The following is a 24,231-nucleotide window of genomic DNA, read 5'->3' on the forward strand; positions in this document are numbered from 1 at the left end:
CCCTGTGACAGCTGGGATAAGCAGTTAAGGATAATGAATGGATCTCTCTCCACTAATCAATACAAAAACACATATTCTGAAAAAAAAAAAAGAAAGTGATTAAAGACAAAGCATTCTAAATAACCAGATACAAAAGTAATTAGAAACTGTGAACCACAATTAATAAAAAGAAACAAAATAATGAGTGTAGTGGCAATTTTGTCCGAAAAAATAACAAAATTAAACTTAAAACAAATGTAATCAAAATGCCACTGATGCACCATGGGTGTGTGGTGTAGCAGGCAGGTGGTTGTTAGTTCCAAAAGGTTTATTTTATCCACTGCGAGAGACAAACGCGCCCATGGTGCCAACCCTAATTACATAAAACACAAAAAATAACTAATGCTACACAATAATGATGATTAAACTAAACAATTAACTAGCAAAACAAAATATTACCAAAATAAACAAACATTTAGAATAATCAAACAATACTCTTTGTTATTAATAAACTAAACAGACAACTAAACTAAACTAAATAACAAAATAACTCCAACAATGAGGTCAGCACTGACAGTGGATTATAACCCCACGAAGATCTGGTCTGTTGGATTCTTTGGTAAATGTTTTTTATTTCGGAAATTGTAGCACACTAAGTCCTGAGACTAGAGAGAAGATGTCATGAGAAACTAGAAGATCAGGAATATGTCTCTTGTCAGGAAGTGGCTGGAATAACGCTCCAAAGTGAGCGAGGACAACCCTCTGACACTAACATGTTGAGATATAATAATATAAATGTGAACCCACAAGTCTTTCTTTACATCCATGTCGACTTTCTGCTGTTGTGTAAGTTTCCCACATTCAGTTTGGGTATTATCGCCTATTGTATTTGAATATTTCTGAATACTGGCATCGCTCTACAGTCTTGGAATTGCATGAATTGGATATCACTAGAAGTCTGAGATGGATTTAATGAGATAATCACAGCTTCATGAAACTTGACAACCGTAAACTGGAGAAGTAGAGCATTCAGAGGATTTATGGCTTTACTAGGTAAATAATAATAAGAGTTTCTAAGCAGTTTACAGAACAGAAGTGCTTGCATACAATCGCGAAAATACAGAAATATCCAAAATGTGTAGTTATTTCAACCATATCACAGCATAGATTTTTCTATGGTGTCTTCAGAAAGCCATGCCTTAGTGTGAACATTTACATACCTCAATAGCTTTCTATTTTATAACAAGCAAAGCAGCAGCAACACTCTCTCACAGACACACACACACACACACACACACACACACACACACACACACACACACTGCCGGTAGACGGTGAGCAGCCAGAGCCAGAACATGCTGCAGAAAAACGTTGCAGAAGCAGAATTGAGCATTTTAGTCTCAAAGTAGAGATGGTCTAGTATAACTGATCTGATTGGCTAAGAGCTACCTACAGACGCTTTGATAGACATTCATAGCGCCCAATAAACGGCTCCGGAGGATCGTAAACCACACCTCCTCTACGGAGAAATGAACGGCTGGTTTCCAGACTAATCTCATTTGTGATTAGTCTGGAGTTAGCCAGGCTACTATACTATACTACTCTAAACTATAATATTCTAAACTATACTACATTATTCGATTCTATTCTAAACTATTCTATACTATTCTAAACTATACTATACCACTCTAAACTACACTATACTATACTATTCTAAACTATAATATTCTAAACTATACTACATTATACTATTCTAAACTATACTATATTATAATATTCTAAACTATACTATACTATTCTAAACTTTATTATACTATATTATACTATACTATTCTAAACTGTACTATACTATTCTAAACTATACTATACTATCCTATACTAAACTATAGCAAAAGGAAAATAATCCCATGGTGGAAATGTGTGGGGAACTGTCGGCTTCTATCATATAAATTTGAAATCCCGAACAGATTGAAAGTTCATTATAAATTGCTCATAATACTTATCCCTCCAATACATTTCTCTCAAGATCTGTGGTTCTTGATACTAATTGTGAATTCTGTAAAAACAAAAAAACTAAGATGAAACAAATGATTATAATATTTATAACCTGATAATATGATACACTTCTAAACATAAGTCATGCCTGTCTCATCATCTTTATTTATGTATGATGCCTTCATATTTTTATTTGTGTATTCTTGCCTGTAATGTCTACATTGTAATGATGATTGTTACAAAAAAAGAGAAGAAAAAATAAATAAATGAAATAGTCGCTCTGTGCTCTGCCTCCTCCCGGCCTGTGGAGGCAGCACTGAGCCGCTAAGCGTCGAGTCTGGCGGGAATTCAGCGAAGAAGAAGAAGAAGAAGAAGAAGAAGAAGAGGCCACCGGATGTCCAGTAGATCTGCTTGTGTTCCAGCATGGATGTGTAAAGAATTTATATTCTAGTCGGAGAATACAAGTAGATCTTTTTGCTACAGCCGTCGATTAAAACATAGAAATGGCGGGAAGCAGACTGGAGAGGTTCGGGACGGTGTTCACCCGGTAAGACATCATTTATACCGTTTATATATATATATATATGTGTTCCTATTAACGGATACATTAACCACATTAGTCACCTGATCAAGGGCAAAAGCTCTGTTTATAAGCATAATATATATATATATATATACATATATATATATATATATTGTATGGAATCAAACACATTGTTTTTCGTTGTTTGTTTGTTTGTTGTTTTAGCAGCCAGTTCATTCACCATTGTCTCTGCTGCAGCGTGTTTTTATTAGCTCACTTAATGTGACGTCAGGACGAAGGCTTTTAATGCATTACTTTTCAAAGATGTACAAAATAAAGCTAAAATGAGAAAATTGTAAATTAATTTCAATCTCCAGGAGCATGACCGGTGCAAGGTCACGGCGTGATGACGTCATAGGCATGCGACCGAGACTGAAGTCTTTTTTTCTTTTTCTGAGTAAATCTTTCTTTCTTTCTTTCTTTCTTTCTCTTCCATTATTTTCAGTGATAAGATAATGACATAGCCCTTTTTGAGAATTGTAGAAGCTTTTTCAAGAATGATAGAATGATGATATATGATAGATGTATTGCTAATTAATGTATTTTTATATTTCATACATAAACCAAAAATCACATTTTCTTTTGTTAATCTAGCATATGTGCATTAATAGAGTGCATGCTTTGTTTGGTTATATGTTATGTCGTTATGTCTAGGCCAGGGGAGGCAACCTGCGGCTCCGGAACCACATTTTTTCATTTGAAAAACATGAAATGAAACATTAATTTCCTTATATTTTCATTTTAATTTATGATTGGTGTAGGCCTAAAGCAATCTGTTTTCTTCATTGTAAAATTGTGTAGCTTATATACGGTATAAACATTTTTTTTAAACATTTGTGTCATATGTTCAGATCATGGCTTACCAAAGTCTACGGTAACCTCTAAAGTTTGCCAACTTCAAGTCAAGTTTTAAGTTTCCATAGCTAGGATAGGACATATTTCTTCGGTGTCCAGCCTCATTTGCACTTGGGTCTTCGCTGCATTCTGACAAAAACATATTAATAAATGCTCATGTGACCTATTAGTGATGTTGGTAGGCTAATTTAGACTCAGTTTTAGGCTGTTTTATCTTTTTTGTAAGGCTCAAAATAAGGTTTTCGGCTCCATTCTGATTTTTTTCCCCTATTTTTTTGGCCAACATTGGCTCTTTTGTTAGTAAAGGTTGCCGACCGCTGATCTAGACCAAATCAGTGACTGAAGTCTTTTTTGTAAAAATATGAACCGAGTGATTCTGGTAATTCTTCAGTGCTACTCAGACTATGTGGCATGCTATAAGCTGTAACATTCTACTGTCTTTATACATTTCCAGCCTGTTAATCTCTGCTTTGCCATTCATGATATGTTGTCAAATGCCACTCTAATATTAAATTGTGTGTTGATGGACAGGGTTCGAGATCTGATGCGCTCCGGGGTCATAAAGCCGTCCCAGAAGCCCATCTGGTACGATGTTTATCAGGCTTTCCCACCCAAGACGGAGCCGCGCTACGTAAAGCCACATGTCAAATCTATCGCCAAGAAACAGGAAACGGTGCCTGAGATCTTCTACAGAGAGGATGAAATTCGAGCGTAAGTCAAGTCCTCACAGTAATTACAGTAGCAGCTGAGCTTCTATCATACCACCTTCATGCTCTGTGGAAATAATACTTGGGTCTTATGTGTTGATGCTGGACTTCACACACAAAGAGAAGAGACTCCAGAGCCTCATGTATCAAAGAGAGCGTAGCTTTCATACTAAAGATGGCGTACGCCCAAAACTAGAAAACTAAAATTATCAACTCGATACAATACTCTACTCTATATAAAATATTCGATACTCGATACCATTTTCGATACCACCAGGACAAAAACAAAGACCCCAAAATTTAACAAATATTTTTATTAACAAGAAAAATGCAACATGTAAAAATGAACAGAACCACAGGTTAAATATTAATAAAAAAAAACTGTTGTGCAAAAAGAAACTGTATGATGATAACAAGCTTCAGGTCTGAAGTAGTGCAAAAAATAAATAAATACAATAAACGATTACAATTAGAACAATGTTTTGAGGTTGTGCACAATATTAGGCTAGCTTGATAAGTCGACTTTCTCTGCTTCATTCTGGGACTTCAAGAGAGAAAATAACACTTTTCAGTCACCAACATTGATATAAACTTATTAACTCTTAATGCTTCTGTATACTGACACTGTGTCAAGTAACGTAATATGGGCATACTACGTGTCTGATTTATTTATTTACGTTGTTTATAATCATTAACGTGACATCAGCCTTTAAATGCTAGCTGCGGCTAACGGCTAATAATAACACAGCAACATTAATGGAGCCAGCGGCCACGAAAACATCAGTAACAGGTCAGTCTGGAACCAAAGACACGAACCTGTCGAAACTCACTGTAAAGGCTGTAAAGGCAAAATCATTTTAATCATCAGTTTATCAGCCAGACTGCCGACACCTGGTTCACCCAATGAATCATCACCTACAGGGTCAAATGTGAACCACACCTGACTTATTCTGGAAGGATTTCCAACACGTGTTTTCTCTGGTAAAGAGGGATCTGAGGTCATGGATCACTGTGACCTGCAGCGTTAACATCTCCATAATAATAATAATAATCCATGTTAAACCAAAGGGGAAACAGTTTGTGATCAGGACTTTGACTCAGTGATTAAGGCCTGTTGTTATCTGTGAGAGATTTGTTTCACTAGGTTGATATTGGGCTCCATATTAATCAGAATCAGAAATACTTTATTGATCCCCGGAGGGAAATTCCGTATATATATATATATATATATATAAAAAATTGTGGAAATAGCAAAATAATAAGACTTAAAAAATACAATCTTAAAAAAAACGTACAGACTTCAACATTCTATTATTACACAAGTAAGCAGCAGTACGCAGGTGGAATATAAAATATAATAATAGATAAAAAAATCATCTCCCCCCTCATATTTAGAACGGGTTATTGAGGGTGGAAATCCATTGTCAGAGAGCTATAAACAGATTTTAAATGGAGCATAAAGACGGTAGTTTGCGGTGCCACCGTATGTTCTCATGGCAGGTTCACTTTTCATAACGTGGCGTGTTGGAGGAACAGCGTCCGCAGTGTTTTTGTGCGTACGCTGCGTTGATGCATGAGGCCCAGGTGACCATGCTGCTCACCAAAATCATTCATTCATTTCTGTCTCCTGCAGATTTGGAGAAAGTCATGCATGCTTTTATTGTTTATATAGACTTGATTATTGTAATGCACTTTATTCCGGCATCAATAATCACAACACTCACAAACTCTAACTGACTCAAAACTCTGCTGCAGGCTTTTAACCCACACAACTAGTGAGCACTAACACCAGGCCCTGCTGCCCTCCACTGGTGAGTTTTAGAATAGATTTTAGGATTGCTTGTGTTTAAAGCCATCAGTGTTCAGGCTCCTGCTTCCTCCCTATGAGCCTGATCACTGCTGAGATCCTCTGGCAGGACTACTAGGACCTGCTAGTGGTTAATAATCCACATTTATCACAATAGGGAACCGGCCTGGAGATTTCAGGTGGGCAAACTCAGTGTCATCTCTGAAATCTCTTCTTAAAACTCACTTATTTCGTTGCCTTTTCTTGACTTTCTACCTTCTATCATTAATTGCAATTTGAAAATAGATAATAAATACAGTTAAACCGGAAAACTGCTTTTATTTTGAATGCTGTTCTAACACATTGGTACCGTGATATCTAGTAAATACATGCATCACCAAACAAGTGGCGGCTGGCTTGACCACATTAACCATTTCCTCCTGTTAGGGTCATATAGGGTATATATGTCACCATGCTGACATGTTCAACTCGATACGGATACGCAGGAAAATATTCGGTACTCGATACCATTTTTGATACCACCAGGATAAAAACAAAGACCCCAAAATTTAACAGAAATATTTTTTTTAACAAGAAAAAAGCAACATGTAAAAATGAACAGAACCACAGGTTAAATATTTATAATAAAAAACAGTTGTGCAAATAGAAACTGCAACTATGATAACAAGCTTCAGGTCTGAGGTAGAGAAAAAAAAGAATACAATAAACAATAACAATTAGAACAATATTGAGGTTGTATGCTGTGCACAGTATTAGGCTAGCTTGATAAAAAAATAACAATAACTTGTGTTAAGTGTTCATTCCTTGGCTACACTGTAACAATGTCCCGTTGTTTTTACAGAAAAGAAACTGTCAGCTGTGGTTACCAGAATATTTCCATGAAGAAAACAGAACATATGTCAACATCTTTACAGAACAATTTGTTTTATTTTACATCCTAAAACTGTAGTAATTTAAAAAATAATAACAATAAAATAAAGTAGATTATACTGTCCTTTACTGCTAATTTAACAGGGTGATGCTGCTTTTATACTAATTATTTATGCAAAATTTACATGCAGATTTTGCTTATTGTACATTGAATACCAGTAAGTTAAGTGTGTGATTGTGATTTACACAAAAAAATGTGCAGATTGAATCTGTGCAACCAACAGTGCAGCCCTATTATAAATCCCTTAAAGAAATGCCTCATTAATTTCATAATTAGATGATTTATTCTGTATGACACATGCATGTGTGTTTTTGTACCGTTGGGAAGTTAGTATAGTAGTATAGTTATGACAAATTACATTCATACATTCATGCATGTCCTCTGCTGTTTTACTTAATGTAAATGTATTGTTTCATAGATTAATGACATGTGTCAAAGTTCAACCTTTACTTTTTACATGACTGAAGGTTTATCATCCCCATACGTCATTCTTCACTCACTGCATTCAGACTGTTTATTGAGTTACATACAGTAATAATATGTTTATGAAATATCAAAGGAAAGACTCTAGCTCACCTGGGCCGTCATGAAAAAGGTTTTTGGGTTGAAATTAGCTGTTGTTAGTTGTTGTAAGATGTTTTCACTCAGCCATAATGTCCTTGTTTCTTCCAGGAGGTTCTATGAGCAGTATACGAGTTTTCGGACCTTTGATCTGTCCAAGTCAGACTTTGTTTCTCTGAGTCAGAGGTACGTATTTGGTTTGACTGATTTATGAGAAGATATGATGTATGAAGATGAAAACAAGGATTCAAATGTCAAATGTGATCTAAATTAGGGCTGCATGATTAAGGTCAAAATGACAATCACCATTATATTGAGAACCCAATTATTTATTATTTTCACATCCATATTGTACTGTATTCCTGCTAATGTACAAATATATACATTAAAATACAATTTCATAAATCTAAATTAAAATAATAAAATCAGTACATCTCCTTAAAGAATAAATAGACATAAATAAAGCAATAATACGGCACTCTTTGCATATGACCTGTTCTTGTTTTATGCTTCCACACGATGGATGACCATCGTTCCCGGGACAAGCCCTTCATTATTTTTTTGTTGTTGTGGTTTTACGTGTCTCTCGCGGATCAAATAGGATTCAATTCTTCTCAATGTGTCCCCACTGTATGCTCGTCTCACTGAGACCCCTCACGTTTTTTATGCATCTGGTCTATTTTTGTTGCATTTAGTATGTGTTTTTTGCATATACAGCTGTTTAAATCACACAAATATCCCACTGTAAATGTGTTTTGAACTTATTAACCAAATCTACGTTCATCGATCAACGCTGCCACTCTGCCTGTGTTCCACAATAATAATAATAATAATAATAATAATAATAATCAAGATATAGATTCTTGATTTCTTTCCATGAAGCCGCGATGTAAACTATTAAGTAAATCAGACAGCAGGAGAGTTAAACTCACAGACAAATCGAGAGCTTTGATTGATCAAGAAACATTAAAACAAAAATAAAATGTATATAATTTCCCCCCATGTTACTAAGAAACTAAGCTGCACCGTGAAGCCGACAGCTCTGATTGGCTCTCAGAGATCAGACAGCAGTTTATGAGCGTTCTGTGAACTGAATGGCTCATTTTAAATATTGTTCAATCGCATGAATTTGACGGTTGGAAGCCAAAGTTGTGATCATGAATACAATTTGATTAATTGTGCAGCCCTTATCTTAATTATTTGACAGTGTATGGTTTTTAAATTACTAGATCTTAAAACATGAAAAACATAATTTCCATGCCATTGTTACCAAATGTTTGTTTTTCTCTCATTTGATCCTGCAGGTTTGTAGATAAATACACCGAGTTAGAAAGCAGAAACGAGCTGGAAGCCTCGACTCTGTTTGAGGAGACGGGGAAGGCTTTACTGTCAGAGGGCCTCGTGCTGAGGAGGAGCGGAGCTCGGCCCGTGAGTTATTATTATTATTATTATTATTATTATTATTATTATTAAGTTTACTATTACTAATACTGGGCCTCGTGCTGAGGAGGAGCGGAGCTCGGCCTGTGAGTTATTATTATTATTATTATTATTATTATTATTATTATTAAGTTTACTATTACTAATACTGGGCCTCGTGCTGAGGAGGAGCGGAGCTCGTCCTGTGAGTTATTATTATTATTATTATTATTATTATTAAGTTTACTATTACTAATACTGGGCCTCGTGCTGAGGAGGAGCGGAGCTCGGCCTGTGAGTTATTATTATTATTATTATTATTATTATTATTATTATTATTAAGTTTACTATTACTAATACTGGGCCTCGTGCTGAGGAGGAGCGGAGCTCGGCCTGTGAGTTATTATTATTATTATTATTATTATTATTATTAAGTTTACTATTACTAATACTGGGCCTCGTGCTGAGGAGGAGCGGAGCTCGGCCTGTGAGTTATTATTATTATTATTATTATTATTATTATTATTATTATTATTAAGTTTACTATTACTAATGCTATTATTAAGTACTAATAAACTAACTAGTCAAGAAGCTGATTCATGACTCAACAGGTGTATAAGGAATGTTTTGTAAATAATAGATATAATCAAGAAACTTCCCCAGTGTGTTATTTACATAAAAACATTATTTTTTTGCATTGCAAGTTTTCTATGTTTAGATATGCAAATATGGTGTGAGCTCATTAAATATGCGGTAGTTTGCATATACTTCCAGGGCATCTGAATGTTGGATAAAGCTTATTTCGAACTGATTATTTTATTTTGTTGATATATTAGATTCAAAGTTTTTACAGAAGGAAATTGGGATAGATTGTCATGGGAGACATGAATATATAATATATATAATATAATATAATATGAATATCCTCACTGAGAAAGCTTCTGACTTCCTGTCTCTTCTGTCATCCTTGAACCTTGAACCCTTACACCAACCAGCTCCCCAACGAGGTTTTGGCTAACCTGCCTCCTCTATTAACGAGGCCAGAGACTCTCTGTTCCTCTCTCTTAACAACCTCAGTGTCTATCGGCTGTTTCCACTACCGGCCAATACCCGAGATGAGGCGGGTCTCACTCGTTGAAACGCCCCCAACTCTAATATGATCCGTCTGGAGTGGACTTTTGTCAGGACTTTTTTCGTCCCTGTAGAAGAGCAGGGCCTGTATTTCTCCCCTGAAAACAGCCTGGTTGCTGATTGGATGGATCGCTAATCAGGATGTGATGTAGTGCTCTACACCAGCTATTCTCAACCTTGGGGTCGGGACCCCAATTGGGGTCGCGAGATGATTTCTGGGGGTCGCCAAATCATTTTGGAAGTCAGCTCTGTCTCCACTGTGTTAAAGTGTTCATGTGTTTTAGTCTTTTTGGTCACTTAATGTATTTTTTTGTTCACTTTGTGTCTTTTTAGGTCATTTTATGTCTTTTTTTGAGCATTTTGTGGTCAATTTGTGTCTTTTTTGGTCATTTTGTTTCCTTTTTTTGGTCATTCTGTGTCTTTTTTTGGTCCTTTTGTGTCTTTTTTGGTCAATTTGTGTCTTTTTTTGGTCATTTTGTGTCTTTTTTTGGTCATTTTGTGTCTTTTTTGATCATTTTGTGGTCAATTTGTGTCTTTTTTTGGTCCTTTTGTGTCTTTTTTTGGTCATTCTGTGTCTTTTTTTGGTCATTTTGTGTCTTTTTTGGTCAATTTGTGTCTTTTTTAGGTCATTTTGTTTCTTTTTTGGGTCATTTTGTTTCTTTTTAGGGTGATCTGAACTGTGCATGTGAGATTGTGTTCAGTGAGTGGGGGTCACGGACAACATGCATGTTAAATTGGGGGTCGCCACTCAAAAAGGTTGAGATCTACTGCTCTACACGACAGCAACACACGCCATTTGTAAAATCTGGCGAAGCATTGTTGCAAACTAAGCGACTTTGTTGCTATATTTAGCGACTTTTCAGACCCCCTTAGCGACTATTTTTCAAGAAAGTGACTGGAGACAAATCCAGCGACTCCTTTTGGTGATATTGGAGACACGAGTCGAAGCAGCACAGTCCTCCTGTAGCTGTCCCTTAGTGTCCAGACTGCAGATTGCTAACAGGCTAACAGTTAGCTCTGTAGCAGTACAGTGTGTATGTGCTAACAGGCTAACAGTTAGCTCTGTAGCAGTACAGTGTGTATGTGCTAACAGGCTAACAGTTAGCTCTGTAGCAGTACAGTGTGTATGTGCTAACAGGCTAACAGTTAGCTCTGTAGCAGTACAGTGTGTATGTGCTATCAGGCTAACAGTTAGCTCTGTAGCAGTACAGTGTGTATGTGCTAACAGGCTAACAGTTAGCTCTGTAGCAGTACAGTGTGTATGTGCTAACAGGCTAGCAGTTAGCTCTGTAGCAGTACAGTGTGTATGTGCTAACAGGCTAACAGGTAGCTCTGTAGCAGTACAGTGTTTATGTGCTAACAGGCTAACAGTTAGCTCTGTAGCAGTACAGTGTGTATGTGCTAACAGGCTAACAGTTAGCTCTGTAGCAGTACAGTGTGTATGTGCTAACAGGCTAACAGTTAGCTCTGTAGCAGTACAGTGTGTATGTGCTAACAGGCTAACAGTTAGCTCTGTAGCAGTACAGTGTGTATGTGCTAACAGGCTAACAGTTAGCTCTGTAGCAGTACAGTGTGTATGTGCTAACAGGCTAACAGGTAGCTCTGTAGCAGTACAGTGTTTATGTGCTAACAGGCTAACAGTTAGCTCTGTAGCAGTACAGTGTGTATGTGCTAACAGGCTAACAGTTAGCTCTGTAGCAGTACAGTGTGTATGTGCTAACAGGCTAACAGTTAGCTCTGTAGCAGTACAGTGTGTATGTGCTAACAGGCTAACAGTTAGCTCTGTAGCAGTACAGTGTGTATGTGCTAACAGGCTAACAGTTAGCTCTGTAGCAGTACAGTGTGTATGTGCTGCTGCTGCAGGAGGTGTTCACTTAGTGATCTCTGTTTGTTTACAACAAGCACCAGACACTCTGAGCACAGTTAGTGATGCTGTTAATTCACCATCACGATGTTAATGATCAGCAGAGATGCTGAGGATTTCAAATTTACTATTTCAAAATCAAAATATGCTGGCTGGATCAGTTAGCCAACATTCCTCTACACCAGCAACCATGACACAGTACATGACAGTTACACTGTATCATGTTGGGGTTAAATTTGCTGTTGAATTCACAGTATTAACTGGGAAATACCTGAATAACTGGAGAGTTTTAGCATGTATACTGAAACAAGACACCTTTGAAAACCTAGTTAAAAGCTGATGTTCCGCAAGTGGAGCATCACATTCTGAAATATAATAATAATAATAATAATAATAATAATATAATGTTCCAACTAAATGTCCAACGGCGTCCATGAACATTCTTTCTTTGCCACTTTACACTATTCTGGTCTGGTAACTGTGTTCAGTGATTCAAATAGTAATGATAATAGTAATAAATCATGAGATAAAAATTAAAAGGCAATGCATTGTATCAGAATATCAGAGTAATTAAAACTGGATGAGAACATTCACAGTTCTGCATGGTTGCCACTGTGTTTTTTCTCCTCAGAGGTACTTTTAAGTTTGCTTCTACTACACAAGCCGAATAATAATGCATGTAAAAAATTTAAATGATGTGATTATTTTTATTTCTGTGTTTCAAATCAAGGATTGTGTGGAGAAATCTTGTGCGGGAACAGAAAACCTCTAGCTGTGATTTATATTGGCTCTCACTGAAGTTGTGAGCACATGATGACAGTACCGTCTTCATCCTGCAGGTGTCCCCAGAGTCCCCAGAGTCCTCAGAGTCCCCAGAGTCCGAGGACCCGGTGCTGGAGCCGACACTAACGGACCCGTCGGTGCAGCTGCAGGCGGTCAGCGCTGAGGAGACCACAGACGCCACACACACCCCTCAGCAGCCAGAGGCCCAGTAATGCTGTTTGACTGTGTAAAGCTATAGTTCTGTTCTTCTGGAAGTGACTGTAATCTATAGAAATGATCATATTAACCATCATGTCGTGACCGGGACACCAGCTCACACTGCTCCATCAGCAGGACGGTGTCCCTGAAGGATGGAGGAGCTATGAACCCTACATCAGAGTGAATGGGCCAAGCACATACAGTATGCTTTGGATATGTATGTATGTATGTATGTATGTATGTAAAATACTTTAAAATAAAAAAACATTTGAGTTCTGACTTTAAAGTACAAGTACAAGCATGTTTAATAATTAGAATGAGCTGATTTTGCATTCGACTATCAGTGAAAGATCACTCAATATGCAGTCTCAGTGTTCTGAATCATGTTTGACCTGATATACGTGCTGTAATATAGGCTACTAACAGTAAGATGTAATATAGGCTACTAACAGTTAGATGTAATATAGGCTACTAACAGTAAGATGTAATATAGGCTACTAACAGTCAGATGTAATATAGGCTACTAACAGATGTAATATAGGCTACTAACAGATGTAATATAGGCTACTAACAGTTAGATGTAATATAGGCTACTAACAGATGTAATATAGGCTACTAACAGTTAGATGTAATATAGGCTACTAACAGATGTAATATAGGCTACTAACAGATGTAATATAGGCTACTAACAGATGTAATATAGGCTACTAACAGATGTAATATAGGCTACTAACAGTTAGATGTAATATAGGCTACTAACAGATGTAATATAGGCTACTAACAGATGTAATATAGGCTACTAACAGTTAGATGTAATATAGGCTACTAACAGTCAGATGTAATATAGGCTACTAACAGTTAGATGTAATATAGGCTACTAACAGATGTAATATAGGCTACTAACAGTTAGATGTAATATAGGCTACTAACAGATGTAATATAGGCTACTAACAGTTAGATGTAATATAGGCTACTAACAGATGTAATATAGGCTACTAACAGTTAGATGTAATATAGGCTACTAACAGATGTAATATAGGCTACTAACAGATGTAATATAGGCTACTAACAGTTAGATGTAATATAGGCTACTAACAGTTAGATGTAATATAGGCTACTAACAGTCAGATGTAATATAGGCTACTAACAGTCAGATGTAATATAGGCTACTAACAGTCAGATGTAATATAGGCTACTAACAGTTAGATGTAATACAGGCTACTAACAGATGTAATATAGGCTACTAACAGTTAGATGTAATATAGGCTACTAACAGTTAGATGTAATATAGGCTACTAACAGATGTAATATAGGCTACTAACAGTCAGATGTAATATAGGCTACTAACAGTCAGATGTAATATAGGCTACTAACAGATGTAATATAGGCTACTAACAGTTAGATGTAATATAGGCTACTAACAGTCAGATGTAATATAGGCTACTAACAGTCAGATGTAATATAGGCTACTAACAGATGTAATATAGGCTACTAACAGTCAGATGTAATATAGGCTACTAACAGTCAGATGTAATATAGGCTACTAACAGTCAGATGTAATATAGGCTACTAACAGATGTAATATAGGCTACTAACAGTTAGATGTAATATAGGCTACTAACAGTCAGATGTAATATAGGCTACTAACAGTTAGATGTAATATAGGCTACTAACAGTCAGATGTAATATAGGCTACTAACAGTCAGATGTAATATAGGCTACTAACAGTTAGATGTAATATAGGCTACTAACAGTTAGATGTAATATAGGCTACTAACAGTCAGATGTAATATAGGCTACTAACAGTCAGATGTAATATAGGCTACTAACAGTCAGATGTAATATAGGCTACTAACAGTTAGATGTAATATAGGCTACTAACAGTCAGATGTAATATAGGCTACTAACAGTTAGATGTAATATAGGCTACTAACAGTCAGATGTAATATAGGCTACCAACAGTAAGATGTAATATAGGCTACTAACAGATGTAATATAGGCTACTAACAGTAAGATGTAATATAGGCTACTAACAGATGTAATATAGGCTACTAACAGATGTAATATAGGCTACTAACAGTTAGATGTAATATAGGCTACCAACAGTAAGATGTAATATAGGCTACTAACAGATGTAATATAGGCTACTAACAGATGTAATATAGGCTACTAACAGTTAGATGTAATATAGGCTACTAACAGATGTAATATAGGCTACTAACAGATGTAATATAGGCTACTAACAGATGTAATATAGGCTACTAACAGTTAGTCTATGGTCCATACATCTAACTGTTACTAGCCTATATTACATCTGTGTGTCCTGCCACTGTTACTGTGGGGTGCAGGTCAGGAGATGACTGTCTATGTTAGCACCAACGGGCAGTTCACTCATGTTTCCCTTCAGATCGTACAAAATTTCGCCTTTTACTAAATATTTCCGTATGAGTTCAAATTCATTTTTAGGTGCCCTGCTTTGTGCTCCTCTGGGAACGTGTTTGACGTTGTGCTGAATATGTGGACACAGCTCTCACTTTGGTTATAAAGGGACCGGATAGCTGGTAGCAACCAGCCCGGTACCCCATAATGCTGCAGTACCCCCACAGGACTCCAGAGGGACACGGTCATCAGCCTTCTCCAAGTCCACAAAACACATGTAGACTGGATGGGCAGACTCCCAGGACCCCTCCAGGAGTCTGGGAGAGTAAAGAGCCTCATGTATCAAAGAGTAGCTTTCATACTGAAAGATGGACACGGAGTAACATACATATCAACAACAATGAAACATAAATATATAAATATAGACAGTTGTGTATAAAAGTCTTAGGCAGTGTGAACAAATGCTCAGAAGAACTGATGCTGGTTTGAAGGCAAAGGGTGGTCACATTAAATATTGATTTGATTTTTCTTCCGTTCACTCACTTTGCATTTTGTTATTTGATAAAAATATTATCAATTCTATTTTTGAAAGCATTTTTATTTCATAGAATTTTTTCACACCTGCCTAACACTTTTGCACAGTACTGTACATTTCAACAACAACCACAAAATTGAAACAAGAACTAAAAAAAAAAACTTACAAAACAAAATAAAGATACCTCTCATGACAAAACACCCCAAAATCCGTTCAGTTTCACTTTGTGAAATTATTGTGCAAATTTCACATAGTGGGCTTCAGCAGACAACATACAACATCAGCGAACAGTTTCAGAGACAGCAACCACTGCAACACAGTGGCAACAATGTCACATAACGTAGAGTGATTCCTACCTTCTTCAGCCTTATATCCAGGACTCTGCACAGGGCAACATGCAGGAAAACACTTCCACTTTCCCGTGTGTCTCATTGATCCACAGCTATCACAGAGTTAGAAAAAAAACTAAGATAACATGTAAAAACTCTGAGTCGTATTTCCAATCCAAGTGGTGTGTCCAGTCTGTGGAGAGCTCACACTCTAAACAGACTGTCTGTGTGTTCTGTGTTCTCATATATGTCCACACATTAGAACACAGAACACATGGAACCCTGAGCCACAAAAATACACACGTTATCTTTCCAAATCATAACATCATAGATAAATATGTTATGAAAGGTTCATTATATATGTCAAGGTGGATTTTCACTGTAAAAATAATCTCTTGTTGAATGAAACAATGAAACAAAAAATATAAATATATAAATATTGACAGTTCTGTGTGGCAGTGTGAACAAATGCTCAGAAGAACTGATGCTGGTTTGAAGGCAAAGGGTGGTCACATTAAATATTGATTTGATTTTTCTTCTGTTCACTCTGCATTTTGTTATTTGATAAAAAAAAATCAATTCTTTTTTTGAAAGAAATCTTATTTTATAGCTTTTTTTTTTTACACCTGCCTTAAAGTTTTGCATATTACTGTATATATATATAGAGATATAAATATAAAGAAGCATATTATGACACCTCTCTCCAGTGGACAAAGAGTTTAGTACAATTGAGTTTTCCTTGGGAAGATAAACACAAGAGAGACCTTCTTCCAAGGCTTACAAGCGTCTTGACAGTGAAAGTAACATACATATCAACAACAACAATGAAACAAAACATAAATATATAAATATTGACAGTTCTGTATAAAAGTCTTAGGCAGTGTGAACAAATGCTCAGAAGAACTGATGCTGGTTTGAAGGCAAAGGGTGGTCACATTAAATATTGATTACATTTTTCTTCTGTTCACTCACCTAAAAAATATTATCAATTATATATTTGAAAGCATTTTCATTTTATAGTATTTTTCCACACCTGCCTTACACTTTTGCACATTACTGTATATATATATATATATATATATATATATATATATATATATATATATATATATATATATATATGGGAGGCCCAGCCAAAGTAAATTAATACGTGTTAGGTTACACGTCTTAAACTACTTTTGATTTGATTTTAATTGATATATTTTCATTAGACAAACAATACATTAATGTGTCCCATCTAAGAAGGGCTTGAATCATTTTTTCAGTGCAGCCAATTGTGTTATTTTGTTGTATTTTTTTTTCCTTCATTTGATAATGTATTATATTTTATTTATTTTTATAATATTTAATTATTTATAGTATTTATATATAGAATATATTTGATTCTATATTTCCATTATATTATTTTATTACTTCTTTTATTGCAATGCCCTTAACAGGGATGTTTTACCAGTGAATGGTGCCCTCTGCTGGTTAAGGTCTGTATTGCATCTGCATTACTCAACAAGCAGAGTTTGAATGTCTTCACCTGTGTTGCTTCACAGAGAGATATATTGCCCCCTGCTGGTCAACTTTTATATTGCACCACATTTTTTACATTTTATTCATGAATGTAATTTATACCTTTTACCAGTAGTTTTTAAAAATTGTATTCATCAATTGAATTAATTTTGATTTTTTTTATATTTCCATGTAGCATTTAGAGAAACCTAATTTCACATTGTATTATTGAATTAAGATTATACTACAAATGAACCTGAAGGAAGGATGGACCCAGTTGTCCGTGTCTCTCTGTTCCATTCACCGCAAAACCTCACATCTGGCTTGGTGAGCTGTCATAGGTCCCTTTAAATTCTGTTTTATGGTGTCACTCGCGGTGTCAGTCAAAATTCACTTCCCAGCATGCATTTCACTCCAAACGGGAAGATATTTTCAGTTATTTTATCTTTTTTTCTTTATTTTTTACTCTTCTATTTCTTCTTCTTCTTCTTCTTCTTCTTCTTCTTCTTCTTCTTCTTCTTCTTCATTCCAAATGGGAGGATTGTTGAGTATTTTGTAGAAACACTAGCTCTTAAAGGTTAGGGTTAGAGTTAGATTTTAAAATCCACTGTCATTAGGGTTAGGATAGAGCTAATAGTCAGGCCATAATAAGATTATATTAATAATATCAGACTAATACAGGTCACAGACAGGTTTATGGTTAGAGTTAGAGTTAGAGACAGGTTTAGAGTTAGGGTTAAGTTTGAATACATTATCCGAATAATCCTATCATACCATGTACCTCTTATACTTTACATTTCTGTCTCCCTCTCCCCTTCCCTTGTTCAGAAAAAGAAATCAGAATCTGTAAAGAATGTAAAGATCTACACCGCTTGGTTGATCATGTCACCCAGGGGGAGAAACTCACACAGCAGCAGCAGAAGTGCCTTAATAAACCAGGTTGGGACTGAACCAACCTGCTCATGACTCCTCCTCCTCTACGAGGAGGTGTCCACACTCATCATCGTCCTGAAGAAGTCGGGCATGCCACAGGTGGGCAGTGCTTCAGTCTTTTCAGTTTGGTTTCAGGCTTTCAGGGCCTTGAGAGGAAGATATTCTATTGAGAATATCGGCCAATAATGACCACAGCACACAAATAGTTTCACTATAAGAACAATAATCTGCATGGGGTCTGATTGTGTTCACTGTTTATACTGTAACACTGTGAGCAACCTCTTTTATAACATGCATCATTTCTAAGGTGAGTGCCAGCTGCCCTGTGAAGAGTCCCAAAGACCTCCTCCTCCTCCTCCTCCTCAGTGTGGGGGCAGAGGTTTATAAGGTCTGTCCAAGTCCTGATGCCCTCCTGCCCTAACCCTAACCCTAACCCTCCTGCCCTAACCCTAACCCTGCCCTAACCCTAACCCTGCCCTAACCCTAACCCTGCCCTAACCCTAACCCTAACCCTAACCCTGCCCTAACCCTAACCCTAACCCTAGCCCTATCTCCTGAGGAAGCCATTTGGATGGCGAAACGTCGAGACCTTTTTATTCTCTTTTAGCAAATTGTACAGCACCTCTCTATGTGAGATTTTAGAAGCATCTTTTAAGTCATTTTAAACAGTTTTTAACACAGGACTAGCGCTCTGGACCGCACGGGAATTTTAATAACCACAGAGACAGCAACAATTACCATTTTAAAGAACATCAAAGGTTTGAGTATATCAAAGGAACAACAAGTAAGTGTGTGCACACTGAAGAACTCCCCAAACTCACAACCAACTGGTTTTTATCATGGATTTTTAATTGCTTGCTTGGATTTTATTGGATTTTAATTTCCTGTGCTTTTAAATCGTTTTTTTTAACATGGTCCACCTGGCTTTCATTTAAAATTTTCCTAAAAAAACCCTGCTGACATCAAGCTTGAAAGCAAACCTTCAGCTTGCCAACGTGAGTGCTTTTAACCTTGTTTTAACTGTTTTATGATTTAAACATTTTTTCCTGCTTTTTTTATCCCTCCATTTTAAAAGGGTAATCCACTGAGGACTGCTGCTCCTTTTTAATTTCTCCCTCCTCCTCTCTCCTAATCCCTTTCACACTAAGCTACATATTTGGTTTTATTGATTCATTGTTTTATTGTTTTATTGCTTTATTGTTTTACTGTTTTATTGTTTTATTGTTTTACTGTTTTATTGTTTTATTGGTTTATTGTTTTATTGTTTTATTGTTTTATTGGTTTATTGTTTTATTGATTTTACCTTCAACTAGGTGGCTCCTCGCCTGCTCATCTTCCTCTCGGGAGGGTGACAAACACTTTAAAACATCTGTGAAACTGTTTTCAGCTGGGTCTTTCTTCTATTCTTTCTTCTGCAGTTTCTCCAACTCCGCAGCCCCCTCCACATGGCACTTAAACTTCATAATAGATTCACCCCACTAGCAACCACTCCTGGGGATGGCGCAGCGGCGGGCCGCCGCATTCGCGGTCCCAACGGCCCCCGCGGCCCCCGCGGCCCCCATGGCCCCCGCGGCCCCCGCGGCGCCCCCCCGGGAACCCACAACCAAACACCAGCCACACACAGTCTGCCACCTGAAACACACCTACAAACTAAAAAATATTTCAAACTACTTCAAGCCATCCATCACTCAGAAATAATCAACATCACTTTTGAAAAAGGCACATTCCCAGCAGGAATGATGCACAAGGTCACCCGTCTCACTTCATTCATCAAACCATCATCACCCAATCAAACCACACTGGATAAAGTCATACAGAACACTACAAATTGGATGCACCACAACATGGCAATATTAAGGACACACTATGACACAGTCATTGCTGTGGAGTTGGAGAACATCCCCCCCTTCTGCCAAACAGCCTATGACGAAGCTGTTCAGTGGGGGAGAGCCAGATACGGGGGGAGGCTGACGTCGTCCTCCACCAGCACCCTCCACGAGCTAACATCTAGGGTGGCTGTGTTGGGGGATGACGCTCAGCACCCTCTGCTCTCCCTCACTGATTTCCCTCCATTACCGGCCCCAGCTGACCCTTCCCTCCCTCCCCCCTCCCCCCCACCTCCTCGCTCCTCTCCTCTCCCACCCCTTCCCTCCCCTCCTAACTCCTCCCCGCTCCCAAATCTCCCACCTTTCCCTTGGCCCTCTCCTCCTGCTCCTCCCCCTCCTTCTCCTCCCCCCATCATTCCCTCCCACTCTCCCTTCTCTCCCCATACTCCATCCCTTCTCCCTTACCCATCACCTCCTCCCCCATCGCTCCCACATTTCCCTCGCTCTCCCTCCCCCTCCCCCCCTCCTTCCCTCCCTCCTCCTATCTTACCTTCTCCTACCATCACCTCCTTTCCCACTAACCCAGACCCCTGTACGCAGGCCGGGGGACACGGCGCGGCGCCTCGGCCCCAGATCCAGCTCCCTAAAAGGAACCCCAGGCGTAGGGTAAGGGCGGACGTCCACCCTATCTCACGACGGGAGCTGGATCAACCTAACCTACAGGGGGCTGGGCGCCCTGCCGGTCCCTCGACCTCCCCTTCCATCTCCCCAGCACCTCAACCCAAAAACAATAGTAAAACAACACAAACTCACACATACAGTAACATTGTCCTCCCATGTAGTAACACCATCTCCTCTTCTCCTTCTTCATCTCCAGCATCACCACAACAACAGCGGGGGGAGCCAGAGTTGACTAGCACAGAGCCCTGTGAAACTGTACCCATCACGGAGGTGGTTAAAAACACGATGATGATTGATGGCACTATGAAAAGCGATAAGCTGATTCCATCTCAATCTGAGTCATCCACCTCTAAGCCAAACAGGGTCTCTGTGCAGTCACCTGGCTCCCCAGGGCGCATGGAACCTTTCAGACATAAAACCACTTTCCGTAAAAACCAGGAATGGTCGTTGGTGGTACATAAGCGGACCCTAGTCATAGGCGACTCCAACCTCTCCCGCATACCTACATTCAAGGACAGTAACATTCAAGTTGACAGCTACCCCGGAGCCACTTTTCACCACCTCAACTCCATCCTCAAAAAACTACCCCCACACCCAGACACAACACAAGTCATTTTAGCAGCAGGCCTCAATAACTGCCTCCAGGAACAGGAACATACCACAACCCACAAACAGTTACAACAACTTCATAAGACTGCCCGGACGAATTTCCCTAACGCCACCATTTACATCCCTGTAATAAACTTTTCCAACAGACTTGAACCACAGAAACAACAACTACTCACCAGACTCAATAACCTCATAACAACCAAATACAACTTCCTACCAGAAATTAACCCCCTTGTCTTCCATACAGTACCCACGGACCCAGTGCATTGGACTAAGCAGACGGCCGAGATGTTGTTCAGGTACTGGAAGCAGCAGTTAAACTTCTAACGGGGGAGGAATGTGCAATCACAACTCCCCCTTCATCCAACATCACCAACCTCTGCTCCACTCTTTCTCTCTCACCCGCACAGCTGGAGATACTAGAAAAAGGACTTACCTTCATTCCCACACCAAATCCCCCTACCCGGCCGGAGCTCAGGGGGGACCTCCACGCGTTTCACAGGAGGCTGAAACTTTTAGAACATTTTCGGGATGGAGAGAGGCGGGAGCCTGTGCTCTTCACCGGGCCGTCCCACTGGGAACCATACACTAGTAACATGTCACCGTCAATTCAACAATTAATAGACAATAACATACATACACTTAGAAAATGGCGCCCCCGAACAGACATTACACCCAACATTAGTGCACAACAACAACACATTATTAAAACACTTGGTAATTGCAAACACATAGTCATTAAACCAGCAGACAAGGGGGGCCAAATAGTCATACAAGATAGGAACAATTACATTTTAGAAGCCACAAGACAACTACATGACACCACATATTACAAACCTTTAACACAATCATTACAACAAGAAACACAAATCATGATCAGTAAAATCACCTCCACATTATACCACCACAAATACATCAATTTGAAACAAAAACAATACCTGGACGGCCCGGATGAGCCCAGGCCCCGCCTTTTCTACCTCCTCCCGAAAATTCACAAGCCTCCTGTGACCTGGACAGTCCCCTCTGTTGTTCCGGTCGGAAGACCAATAGTCAGCGATTGTGGTTCAGAATCCTACAACATCACCCAATACATAGATCATTTTATCAATCCATTATCCAAACTTCACCCTAGCTACATCAAAGACACATATGAATTTGTTAATAAAATTAGTAAGATACAAGTAACTACCAACACATACCTTTTTTCCATAGACATAGACTCACTGTACACGAACATAGAAACACATTTAGGACTGGCAGCAATTAAAGACATTTTCAATAAACACCCAGATTCCAACAGACCAGACACACAAATATTACAACTACTGGAACTAACACTCACCCGCAACGATTTCATATTTAATAATAACCACTATCTCCAGCTGTGTGGGTGTGCAATGGGCCGCAAATACGCACCTTCATATGCAGACATCTACCTGGCCCATTGGGAAGAAACAGTTTTCCACAAACTCACAGTCAAACCACTGCTGTACTTCCGGTACCTGGACGACATCTTCGGCCTCTGGGACAAGACTGAACAGGACTTTTTGGACTTCATCAACATACTCAACAATCACCACCCAAAAATAAAACTAAAACACAACTTACAAAAAACGACAATAGAATTTCTGGACACTAGGGTCTTCTTTTGTACTACCAGCGACCAGACCAAAACACTGGCCACCAAAGTACACTTCAAAGAGACTGACAGACATGCCCTTCTCCACAAATCAAGTTATCACCCCAAACACACGTACAGGGGTCTAATCAAATCCCAGCTGATTCGCTTTCACAGGATCTGCACCTTCCCGGAGCATGTGGAGGAGGCCACGAAGGTACTTTTTGATGCGTTGAGGCCACGGGGCTACTCGAAGCGCTTCCTTAGAAGCATAAAGGCGGAGGTCAGCGGCACTTTTAATAACAACAACAGCAACAACAACAACCTCACGCCGTCGGATGTGTCCCTCGTTCCCCTGGTGATTACCTACTCCAAAAATTTAAAACCTTTTTTAACGGAAATCAGGGGTAATCTCCAGGGGGCGGGGGAGCATCATGACGTGCTGAGAGAGTGCCGCATGATCTCCGCCTTTCGAAAAAACAAAAATCTTAAAGACCTGCTAGTCCACACTAATTTAAATAGGGACGCAGGCAAGAAGGAAGCGCTTCGAGGCTCAGAAATTGGGTTTATCCGTCTCCCCTACATTTTTAACAAACATTCCAGGAATGGCCTCAAACTGTGGCAGGCCCCCAAACCTGATACACAAAATGTAATATATGCTATAAGATGCAGGGCCTGCCACAAACTCTATGTGGGGGAGACTGGGAACGAACTCATTTTAAGAATAAAACAGCACATTTATTTGATGAACAGTGGTAATGGCACTAATGTTTTATACACACATTTTAAACAGCATGGCCCACACAACTTACAAAGTGTGGGCCTCGAGAGCAACAGGAACTGGACGGTGACGCAGAGACGGGCGGCGGAAAGGAGGTGGATCCATTCACTAAAGACCATTGATCCTCTCGGACTAAATGAAAAATATTGAATGGATCCGCCTCCCCTTGGGGGAGTGAGCAATGGGCTGCTCCTACACAATCTTTCTCCCTCCCCCCTTCTTCCTTC

The 24,231-nt window shown here is 38.6% G+C and overlaps 1 protein-coding gene across 1 annotated transcript; it reads left to right on the forward strand.

The window, feature by feature from the left end:
* The first annotated feature begins 2,369 nt into the window (after positions 1–2,369).
* mrps23 (mitochondrial ribosomal protein S23) lies at positions 2,370–13,111 on the forward strand. The gene is made up of 5 exons (XM_059330495.1): positions 2,370–2,521; positions 3,944–4,123; positions 7,530–7,604; positions 8,723–8,846; positions 12,672–13,111. Exons 1-5 carry the CDS (start codon positions 2,478–2,480, stop codon positions 12,825–12,827), a joined length of 579 nt encoding a protein of 192 aa, XP_059186478.1. The 5' UTR covers positions 2,370–2,477; the 3' UTR covers positions 12,828–13,111.
* Positions 13,112–24,231: the final 11,120 nt, after the last annotated feature.

This window comes from Centropristis striata, chromosome 4 (genome assembly GCF_030273125.1).
Source record: "Centropristis striata isolate RG_2023a ecotype Rhode Island chromosome 4, C.striata_1.0, whole genome shotgun sequence".
Lineage (NCBI taxonomy): Eukaryota > Metazoa > Chordata > Actinopteri > Perciformes > Serranidae > Centropristis > Centropristis striata.

Bases quoted from the DNA above. Each gene is read 5' to 3' on its own strand.
- mrps23 (XM_059330495.1), top strand. From the start codon at position 2,478: ATGGCGGGAAGCAGACTGGAGAGGTTCGGGACGGTGTTCACCCG. The intron at 2,522-3,943 runs GTAAGACATCAT...GTTGATGGACAG, and splicing joins TTCGGGACGGTGTTCACCCG to GGTTCGAGATCTGATGCGCT. The intron at 7,605-8,722 runs GTACGTATTTGG...TTGATCCTGCAG, and splicing joins TTTGTTTCTCTGAGTCAGAG to GTTTGTAGATAAATACACCG.